The 11,883-nt window shown below is 29.4% G+C and overlaps 2 protein-coding genes across 3 annotated transcripts in view; one reads left to right on the forward strand and one right to left on the reverse strand.

The window, feature by feature from the left end:
- Nucleotides 1-11,883, reverse strand: part of LOC108688382 (2-hydroxyacyl-CoA lyase 1) — a 17,757-nt gene that overhangs the window by 3,777 nt on the left and 2,097 nt on the right. Inside the window, exons 2-8 of one of the 2 annotated variants that reach the window (XM_018194624.1) lie at nucleotides 8,563-8,626; nucleotides 7,822-7,906; nucleotides 6,867-7,048; nucleotides 3,607-3,783; nucleotides 3,280-3,521; nucleotides 312-497; nucleotides 151-226 (exon numbers count right to left, since the gene is read on the reverse strand). In XM_018194624.1, the coding sequence (XP_018050113.1) occupies nucleotides 151-226; nucleotides 312-497; nucleotides 3,280-3,521; nucleotides 3,607-3,783; nucleotides 6,867-7,048; nucleotides 7,822-7,906; nucleotides 8,563-8,626 (1,012 nt within the window). Of the gene's footprint in view, nucleotides 1-150; nucleotides 227-311; nucleotides 498-3,279; nucleotides 3,522-3,606; nucleotides 3,784-6,866; nucleotides 7,049-7,821; nucleotides 7,907-8,562; nucleotides 8,705-11,883 lie in introns of both variants that reach the window. The other variant, XM_018194623.1, reaches the window with a different exon arrangement.
- LOC108688383 (sialin) overlaps nucleotides 10,958-11,883 on the forward strand; it is a 29,612-nt gene continuing 28,686 nt past the window's right edge. The window contains exon 1 of the mRNA XM_018194626.1: nucleotides 10,958-11,009. Within this exon, the coding sequence (XP_018050115.1) occupies nucleotides 10,958-11,009 (52 nt within the window). The remainder of the gene's footprint in view (nucleotides 11,010-11,883) is intronic.

Here is an 11,883-nt window from a genome sequence, read left to right on the forward strand (position 1 = left end):
AAAGAAATTTTTATTATTGATTTTTTTTTCTAATTGCTAATATAAAATAAAATACATACTTACGATATTTTTTCTACAATAAAAAAATATTTCTACAATATTTTAATAAACATATGTACCTAAATAATATATTCAAGAAGATATATTCACCTTTTGGTATAACATCTTGAATATGCTTAAATACGGTATAATAATTCAGTGGCACACTAGTGTCCATCGACATCCGCTATAAATGAAAGTTAATAAAAGAAAGTGTGCAAATTGATCCTACAAAGAAAGAATTTTTATTCAATTAATAATTAAGGGCTCACATGAACTGATTGTTTATTCTGTTCGGCTTTCACCATGAGCTCCTTCCACCACGGATGATTTTGGTCAATGCGCCATTTTCGATTTCTCAATGCATTTGACAGATACTCTGTTGCAGGTGCAATATCTGATTGAATAGCGACGACAGATCGTACAGAATTGTGCAATTCTTCAGCACACAAATCGATCTATGGAATAATAGCAGCAGTTGTACATCGATGCGAAATTATCTTTTCCGATATCTTCATATTATATAATATTATAGTATAGAATTTTATCCTAGTAAAAGATTTTATTCTTAAATTAATATTAAAAACTATTTTTAACACTCATTCAATTTTGTAAAAAATATACATTTATTACAGAGTAAGGATCCATAATACAACAGGACGAAGGATAATTTTTTATACAAAAAAAATGGAAACTGTAGAATAAACTTTTTCTGAGGCTTCTTAGTTTTTGAGAAAATTAAGTTTGAAAGTCGCATTAAGTATTGTATTGTTGTGAAAACGACTTAAAATTTATTCTATATTTTCGATTTATTTTTATACAAGGAATCATCTTCCGGTTCGGTTATACTATAGATTTGTCTTCCTTCTGTGTGCGTGCGCGCGCGCGCGCGCGCGCGCGCGTGTGTGTGTGTGTGTGTGTGTGTGTTTTAATTTCCCAGACAAATATCTCGAAAAATATGGAAGATATAGAAAAATATTTCAGACGAAAATATTTTAGATGACAAATGCATTTAGAGGGGGATTATTTTGATCATTTTTTTCTAGGTAGAGGCATCAAAAAGATGAAGGTCACTTTTTTAAATGGAATTATATAATTTTTTTTAAACAATATGATTTCTTTAATTATTCTGCATATAAAAGTATTAAGATAGTGATAAAACCAATAGTTTATAAGATATTTTATACTTTATTTTGGCATATATTGACATAAAATATTGAATAATTCATAAACTATTCATTTTTTATAATCGTATCTTAATACTTTTATGAATAGAATAATGAGATGAATCAATTGGTGGAAAGAAAACATATATAACAGTTGATTATTTAAAAAATTATCCATTTTGTTCATATATTTTTTTAAAACAATAATAATGTGTTTTCTTTATACCGATTCTTTACACTGATTCATCTTATTATTCTATTCATATTAATATTAAGGTACGATTATAAAAAAATTAATAGTTTACGAATTATTTTATGTCAATATGTGCTGGAATAAGATGTAAAACAGATGTTTCGTAAACTATTTGTTTTTTTATATCACTACCTTAATACTTTTATATGCGGAATAATTAAAAGAATCATATTGTGTAAAAAAAAATCACACAATTCTATTTTAAAAAGTAGAGATGACCTTCATATCTTTTTGACGCCTCCATCTAGAAGAAAAGTAACATGATCAAAATGTGGCCCCTCTAAACCATGCAACTTTTGCCTAAAACATCTTTCTATATGTTCCATATTTTTCGAGATATTTGCCTGGAGAAATTAAAATAGAATATCCTGTATATGAGATGATTTTCTTAAGTATTCTAAAAGATTTTAAGGAATGATTCTGGGTGAATGATTCCGAAAACGTCAAACACCCGGTTGAATTTTGAAATACTCTAAATCATAGATTCTTAACGTGGGTGTTATCATTCGGTGGGCGTTGAGGAGATCTAGAGGGGTGCTAAGGGCAATAGGGAAGCATTGAGGAGCAAATGGGCAAAAAAAAAAGAACACGCCAGAGAAATTTAATTCCCTAAATATTTTCTAAATAAACACTTAAACATTCACTTGATTATACAAATATTACAATTATGTATTTTTATAAGAATCAAATATGTCAATATTAACCTTCCATACATATGGGTTTAAGTTGTATGATATGTAAAGTTTTTTTTTGTTATGTGCAATTTTTTTCGGCTAATGTTTTCTTGTGCGGAATGATCGAAGTAAATGCATCTGTATAGATTTATTAATAGAGCGTGGAGCACTGCTGTGTGAGTAATATTTTTTATTTGTTTCTGTATAATTTTCTTTTTATTGCTTTATTTTAGAAATAGTTACCTGATTTACCAGTGTATTCGCAAAGAGAGCGCTGAACAAAAAAAATTTAGAAAGGGAGTGATGAGCCAAAAAGGATTGGAAAACTATACTCTTTTTTTGACATCTAAATGATGCTCTTAAATGGATTTTCTGGATGGACTGACACGAAGGTTTAATACCAAAAAATGTTTACACAAAGTTATGTATCGCTGGAATGGAGTTTCGTAAATGTTGCCTCCGTGCCTACGGAGCGCACGATTTTCCACGCGAAGCGACTTTCGCCCATCTCCCCCCCCCCCCTGTTTAGGGGCGCATGACTTTTCACATATGTAATAACTTATTTTAAAGAAATTTAATGCCAAATATATTTAAATAAAGTATATAATTTTATTCAAACATTTTTAGCATTAAATTTTGTTGTATATATTCTAAATGCTCGTTTTTTGCAAAGCAATAATATAAAGAAACGGTCTGCAATCAAGCAGAACAAAGATTATTAAGAATATTTCACCATTTATTATCCGAAGAATATATATAGAAATGAATGAACGTTTCAGAATATACAGATTCTTTTTCAGCAAATAATACAAAAATTTAAATTAAACAATATATCAAAAGAATTAACTTTACATTATTAACAGTTATTAACAGTTATTAACAGTTAAAAAATTCGTTGTAAAGAAACATTCAAAGTTGTATACTCTCCAAGAAACAAATTGCGATTCTTTGTCAGTGAAAATTCATTTAAGAGCATTCATTTGACATCATTTAGAATATTTCTGCCAAAATTCATGAAAATGCGGGCATTTTCGGAAGTATATCCAAGAGATTGCATGGAAATCTCGTCACTGCAAGATCTTTTAAAAATTTTGATACATCGCTTCGTCGCATTCTTAAGAAATCATATAAAGAATCATCGATTTACCTGTATAACTTTGACATTATTTTGAAATCTGGGTGGCCGTCCAAAATGCAACATCCAATTTAATCGCGCACCTAGCAACAAAATGACATCGGAATGTAGCAAGGCATACGTTCGCGCGCTGGAGACGCAACGTTCATCCTCATCCGGTACAACGCCCTTTCCCATCGGAGTTGGTAAAAAGGGTAAATCTGTCGAATAGATAAGCTCTCTCACCAGATCTTCAGCTCGATTGTAAGCGGCTCCTGTGTATACAAAAAGCATAATGGAAAAAGGAAGAGAAAAAAATGATTGGTATAATAAAAATGTTCTGTAAATCCATGCGTTTACCCTTGCCGACTATCACCAAAGGTTTCTTCGCTTTTATCAATAAATTTACTGCCTGTTCGATTAATTTTGCATCAGGATACAATAGCGGTGGCGGGGGGCAGCATAAAACTTTAGCAATCTTACTTTCGTCCACGTTTTGGGTCAATAATGTAGCGGGTAAATCGAGATAAGCAGCACCTGTAGACAATGTATAATGCGATTCAAAAATGTAAGATTAAAAAATATATCTAATTTTTTAGAGAATTCTTCCCTGAATAGATATTTCCATTTTAATGTGATAGAAAGGATTACGACTACATTCAGATATAATTCGTCTCAAGGGTGTAATTGAGTGTAACAAACAAAGAGAAATTCGTCGCGTCCCAAGCCAAAGTGTAAGCTATCATCTATGCCAACGGTTGCATAGGGCAGAGGAAGTTGCATCGCAAACAATGCTTTTCCGGGCTTCCTGAGAGAGCTGGAGGAGTATGTAGCCTAGAAACTTTACCCTTTAATCAGAGACTGGCCATAAAGATTTCCTCAAATTTCTTCGAGCGAGAAAAGAGTATAAGCTATCTTATTCTTCCAATAGCGGTGTATATATCATGCATAACACATCGGTATTAGTGGAGATGGCCTATATTCCTTTCTTATTCGAAGAAATTTGACGAAATCCTTATGGCCAGTCTCTGATTAAACGGTCTTTAATGAAGCCAAGCCCCGAGCATTCATGGCTCTACGCAAATGATATCACATTACTCGATCGTGGAACCAAAAATAGAATCGTTAAATAAAAATATATTAGACAAAGTCTTTCAGGGCGTGGCTTCTTTAGGGAGCGATCGATTTGAAGAGACTTAAAACAGTGGAATGCAACCAATATCTGACCTTTTTTTTCGACTTAAAAGATTTCACAGAAAAGATTTCGCTAATCCTCAAGAGAGAGAGAGAGAGAGAGAGAGGGGGGGGGGGGGGGAATGACTGGAATGTAAACAGCAATAGCACTTATTCAGGAGTCACATAGTTTCTAAATCTACCTAAGTAGTTGCAGAGCTGTGTTAAGACGAATATTTAGAATAGATTCAGCATTGCAGTCAAAGGATTAAGTGCAATCTTTTATTATGTCACAATTTAGTTGCGCGACTGAGAACTTTGATTAAAAACGACATTAGAAACAGCTAGCATCTAGTAACTGTTACGAATCTGTTCATTTCGCACTATATTTCCTGTTTATTTTCCAAATTATGTCATTTTGTTTCTCATAAGTGCCGCGCCGCCAGTATAGCCATTTGCTAATTTTTCATGAAGAAGAGAAAGAATAAAGAATTTATGGAGAATTTAAAACGGAAAAAACATATCTGGAAAACATATCTGGAAAAACGAAAGAACGGAAGGAAAAAATAGCACAGGAAATTGGCGAAGTAGGTTTAAACAATACCGAGGAAATGATTAAAGAGAAGAAAAAAAAATGGAAAAAAAGAATATAGGGTAAAACAAAAAATAAGAAAAAGCAGGTATATAGAATTTGTAAAATATACAAAGAAAGAAAAAAATCAGAAAAGGAGAAGGAGAAGAAAAGGTAGGAAAGGATATTATCATAAAGGAAATAGATGAAGAAACAAGAACATATAAGAAGATATATATATATAGTAGGAGGAAGAGAGTTTAAAAATATAAATAAGAAAAATTAAAAGAAAGTCTAATAAGAAAATAATAGAAGAATGTAAAGAAGCCATGATATGGAGATGTTAGGACAATCGGGGTCGTGTTTGGATGTGCGATAAATATAGAAAGAAGTCAGAGAATTAAGAGAATAAGGAGATAGAAAGAGCAGTAGTAAGGAGAAGTGAGAAAGAAGAATGGATGAAAATTGAAGATTATGCGAAGAATAACAAATTGGAATTTAGTCGTGAAATATAGAGGAAAGATCCTATTATGAGATACCGAGTGCATTTTGAGTAAATGCTAAAAGTTTGTGAGCAGAATTTAAAAAAATAATAGGCCATTTTGAAGGGAATTTAATAAGCTTTAAGATAATATTATATAAAATTTAATTTAAATTCCATTTTTTTTTTAATTAAAAAAATATAAAAAGTGAGGAAATCGCAAAGCCAAAAAATTGTGCTTCTAATATGAGATGCCCCGAGAAATCGATAGTAAAACGCAAAGTATATCAGTGTTGTAACTAAAAAACTTTATTTAATGTTTCTTAAATGCAAACAAACATAGCCAGGATGCGCGAAAAATGATACATTATACCCAAAATTCGTTTTCAGATAGTTGAAATCAAGCATCGCAGAAATAGGCACTCAACGTTCATTCTGGTTATCTTTTTTATTATTGTACAATAACATTTATACTTTAGCAACGATTTTCATGACATCACTATGGGAACATAAGTTATTTCATATTAGAAATACTCTGGATATTTCATATTACGATTTCCACGTCTTACAGTTTTACGATTATTTAACTTCTATAATTAAGCAATTCAACACATCCCGTATTTTTTTATTAATACGCTCTTATTCTACATGAAGAATTTATTGCCAAATATTTATTTATTAAATAATAAACAATGCTCATCTCAACTTGAAGACATCCAAATTCTAAAATCTTTTTTTTTACAATGACTATAGGCATGATCTAATAATGAATTTTCTACTAAATAGTTTTCAATCCAAGTGCAATACATTTATGGTGGAACCAATAGATAGTGTCTATTAGTTTAGAAGAAACGCCACTCATATTAAACGCCTATTTCATAATAGGGGGCTTTCTCCTAGATATAAATAAAAATTAGAAGTTGATAGAAATAGAGGGAAGAGAGTTAAGAATGTAGAGGAAGAAAAATCTGAGATAAAAAGAGAAAAGAGATAAATAGAAATAAATTGAAAGAGATAAGATAGAGAATAGAGATAAGGAATAACAAGTAATATTTGAAACTAGTACGTTAGAATTTAAATTTAAAAATAGACAGTATGGATGGATAAATATATGAAGCTAAAGAAAAGAACCAAGTCTCCTTTGCAATGCTGAAGGATATACAAATTTTATTTTATAATAATAATTTGCACAAATGACTTTTTAAAGTTTTAAGATGTTAGATTAAAAAAATATTATAAATGATTAATCTAAATTTTTTAAATATACGTAACGTTAAATTTTTTGCAAACTATCATGAAGCTGTCACCGTCTTTTTCGGCCAATATCTAGCATCTATTAAATGCTAATGCCCTGAGTTAATCCGAAAACTGCAGAAGAAATCTGGCACTCCTTACCTGGTCTACCATAAGTGGCGAGTCGTACAGCCTTTTCAACATGCAACGGAATAAGCGCAACTGACGGTGGCCTTGCCGCGTATTTACAGTATGGTCTACTTGCCTCGACCTGTGGCCATTCCTGAAATCCACCAATACCCTCGTGATCCTCCGGGCAAGATCCTCCTAGTACAAGCACAGGCCTGCCGAAATATATAGGTACTGAATTAGAATGATTTTGAATATTCATTATAATTATATCCTACATGGAGAAAAATGTAAAGTATTAGGCGATAGAATTCTAACAAATTTTATGGAATTGGCAGGCTATATAAGAACAGGCGCAAAATGTATTTTTTATCTTACATCTCCAATATTTTTACTTTCAATCAAATAGTTTGTCATAATTTCTGCAAAAATAATCAGAATATTTTTACTAGTCTGCTAAAATAAAAATTACTCAACCATTTTTCTCTGTGTGGCATACTAGAAAATTTAAGTTATAAATTTTACAAAGCAAGGTCAAATCAACGATTTCATAATTTTTATAGGTAACAAAAAATGCATGCCCGATGTTTTCATAAAGAAAAATCCATAGACCAGAATGACATAATGCTTCGATGCATCGCCGTGATTTCTGCAATGAGATTATAATCACAACTATTATAAGTCAGACGGCAGTTGGGTGAACAATTTCCACAATGATTTCCACGCAATAAACAAAATTACATCGAGAATCGCCACACGTGTTGATCGTTCCGTAAGATACGGAAAATAAAATTAATCCATTTCCGTTCCGAGAATCAAATATTCCTTACGTATTCTCGTGTATTATATATATATATATACGAATGCTTTGATATTTCATATTTCGTGATATTTTACTCTTACGATTATTACTAATAACCTACTTCATTTAATATGACATCGATAAATTATTAAGATAATAGTATTGGAATCACAGATCAATGCTTACCAACAATTTACTTGCGCATTTGCCATACCACCAATAACATGCAACAACCCTGGACCAGAGACACATAATACCACCGCAGGTTTTCCTGGATGAAAATTCTATATTTTATATTAATTCTATATTTTATATAAACTCATTTTTTTCAGTAAGTAAGAGAAAGTCGAATTGGAATGGCAGGACGGCTACATGAAATTTAAATTCCGATTGAGATAATACTTTTCGCAATAAATTATTCGTAGTTTTTAAGATTCTTATTAACATCAAATTGATATTCTTATGAAATGCTTATTAACATCAATATTATTAAATTGCTTATCCATTTAACATGTGATACTGCTACTCATATTTCTATTCATAATTGCACTTCAAAAAAGATTTCGTTGTGCAGTTTGCAGAATATAAGATTTCTTTTATTTAATTAATATAAGATTTCTTTTATTTAATTAATATAAGATTTCTTTTATTTAATTAAATTTATTTTGATTGGCCTAATTTCATATTATAATTTTTTTGTTCATTTTGTTATTTTATTTTCTATATCACTTCACTTACTTTATTTATGAAACAATGACGCTTATTTAATCAAGTATTTATACAACTGTTATTGTTTTTGTAAAGCTTTTTGCAAAATAAATGTTTTTAGAAGGTATCCTTATCTTTCATCAATGTTAATATATGCATATTTACAAATGAATATATTAACATTGATATATATGATCTATATGAAAAATTTCTACTTACTCGTTAAATATCCGTAAGCTTGTGCGGCATAGCAGGCCGCTTGCTCATTTCTAAAACCTACATACTGCATACCAATGGATTGCATAGTTAAAGCCAAATCAATCACAGGATGTCCCATAATGCCGAAAACATAAGTCAAATCCTGTTTACAATGTATAATATATATATATATATATTATAGTTACAAAATATAAGAAAATAATTCGGAATAAGTTAGGTATAATTGAATGAATGTCCGTATGTATATTAAACATTACAACATACATAAATTTCTTTCTATGTGTCCTCTCTGAAAAAAATTCTCATTAAAATCTGAAGAAGTTTAAGGTATTGTCTTAAAAATCTTCATAAGTTTAAAATGTGAAAAATTCTTAAAAATAAAAATATGTATATTTTAAGAATTTATCACATTTTTAAAATGAAGATTTCTAAGAAAATATCTTAAATTTCTTCAAATTTTTTATAAATAATGAAAAACCAATATTTCAGAATGAAACATGCATAATTTCTGGAAAAGATATAGGCTTTCTCTCATTACTGAAAAGTGTATTCCAATAAAATATCTGAGAAATTTTTAAAAAGTTATAAAATTATATAAAAATTGGAAAAATTCTGAAATATTAGGTGTAGTAAAAAGAAATCCATTATTTTTCCATTCAATTTCATGTAAAAATAATGGATTTCTTTTTACTATACCTAATATATATTGAAATTTTGAAAAATTATATAAGGAATTATATAAGAAAAATTTTCACTAAAGTTGCTCTTAAAAAACATTAACAGAATCAATCAATTAGAAATTTCCAAGCGATTGAGAGTAATAATAGCGCAGAAATTGGTGTGTTTGATCTTCACAATAATATTTCAATTCTTACATAACATATTCGATCGATATGTTATGTAAGAATTAAAATATACTATTATGAAGATCAAACGCATCAACTTCTGCGCTATCATTGCTCTCAATCGCCCGGAAATTTCTGATTGATGATTGTTGTATTATCTTATTTATTAATTTATTGATAGAATCAATAAAAGCGTAATTGAACGTGCTTTGAAAGCAAATTTAAATTAGAAAATTTTCATTCACTTTCATTTAATTGTGATGTATGTTTTTTCTATTATAATCTCTTTTCTCCTTTCTCTTGTATCTATAACGCGCCATGTCTTAGCGCCGAGATTCCGGAGACAATTCCGTATCTCCATATATTAAGTGTAGTAAAAAGAAATCCATTATTTTTCCATTCAATTTCATGCAAAAATAATGGATTTTTTTTTACTACATCTAATATATATTTATTTTTTCTAAAAGCATGTTAAACAAGAGATCGGTCTAAGAGAACACTTTCAGAAAAAATTTCTAATATCGAAAAAAAAAATATTCTTAACATATTTAATTTTAGCTCAATTATATAAAATATAATTGAGCTAAAATTAAATATGTTAAGAATATTTTTTTTTCCATATTTTATATAATTGAGCTAAAATTAAATATGTTAAGAATATTTTTTTTTTCGATATTAGAAATTTTTTCTGAAAGTGTTCTCTTAGACCGATCTCTTGTTTAACATGCTTTTAGAAAAAATAAATATATATTAGATGTAGTAAAAAAATTATAACTTTATTAAGATTAAATCAATAATTTTTATTTTACCCTTTGAATAAAATAAGATCAACATCTTGTCTTGAAACGAGTATAACACGTATAAATTTAGATTTATATATTCTTACGTGTAGAATAAGTCTATCCAATGTTATGTACGTGATGCTATAGCATCATGGCAGCAAAGCTCTTGTAGTTTAGCGTGCTAAATGAGAGACACGCGAACCGAGAGATCCTGAGTTCGAGTTCCGACTGAGCCCAGTTTTTCGTTGCTAAAAAATGTAACATAAATTTTTCTGTTAAGAAAATCAATGAAATAACATCAAGAATACTTTATTCTAGATTTTTTTTATTTAAGAAGAAAATATTCTTTTCTGAGGAATAAATACAATTGACTTTATATCGATCTTATTTTATTCTAAATCGAAAAGTAATAGCGTTGAATATAGAAATCTTTTCTGTGGGTATGCTTACTTCATTTGTGTGTTTTTGTCATACGACAAATGTGTGCAGGACAGAAAGGGCTTTAAATTTTTCTATTTTATAGTCAATCAACAGGCTTAAAATTTGTCACAAAAAGGCATAAATGATAGCGGTCTAATATGTGGCGCGCAGTGTACATAAAATAAACAGTATCTATATATTTTATCGGAGTGTTGATAATGTACGGCCCCGATGAACTCGCACGAAATGAAAATAAGGCACAGACTCCTCATTTCATCTGAAAAAGCATCAGTAGCTCAGCAGCTTCGACGATCTGTATGCATTAAATAACAAAAAGCGATTTTCAGCATGAATCAAGAGCACAACGAGCACACGCTGTTAATTGCATCGCCAAAAAAGCGTAAGTGTTGATTATACGATTGTAATAAGAGTCGATTCTTATTCGTGCCGAAATGAATTTGATTTGTGATAAGTGCATGCTCGAGTAAGTCGTACGATCACTTATATTGTCCCACGGATACGAACACAAGTTGCTATAAGTGCTCTGTAAAATTAGTTTTTTCCTCGACTTACTCAGACATCTGCTGTCAACGATTGTTACATCAAATCGTATCATCATTTCAACTTTTCGAGCGTATCTTCTACTTGTGTGCAAGAAACAAATTATTGTACAGTTGGTGAGATTACGTATAATCTATAATACTGCAACTTGGAAATATTACTAAGTGTTATCATTCCTACCTTGTGTATTATATATGTACCCGCTTAATTTTTGCTACAATTATTGATATACTCAAAAAGCATGTATCTAATGTCTTCTATTTATCGGAAACAAGACAATGAGACTAAAAAGTTATTTTCTAGTGAAAATTTTTCTTAGAATTTTTATATTTTTTTCAAAATTATATTTTTTTCATACTTATGTAAATTTTATAATTTTTTAGAATCTCTGTATTTTATTTAATTTAAAAAATTTTATAATTTTTTAGAAAATTCTCAAATTTTTTATACAAATTAAAACACTTTTCAAAATATTGAGAAGTTTACATCGTTTTTTCTTTTTTTATAATTCTTCATACTTATCGTTCATTTGTTACAGCAATGACAGAATTCAAAAATAAAAAATTGTGATTTTTAGTATTACTAATTGCAAATAAGAATGGAAACAACTTAAAAAAGAAGAAAGAAAAATATATTTCAAAAGCACATACTTTTCTCTATTAACTATTATTATTTATTATTATACATTAAAATTGTATTTCAAAATTAAAATT

This window comes from Atta colombica, unplaced genomic scaffold (genome assembly GCF_001594045.1).
Source record: "Atta colombica isolate Treedump-2 unplaced genomic scaffold, Acol1.0 scaffold231, whole genome shotgun sequence".
NCBI lineage: Eukaryota > Metazoa > Arthropoda > Insecta > Hymenoptera > Formicidae > Atta > Atta colombica.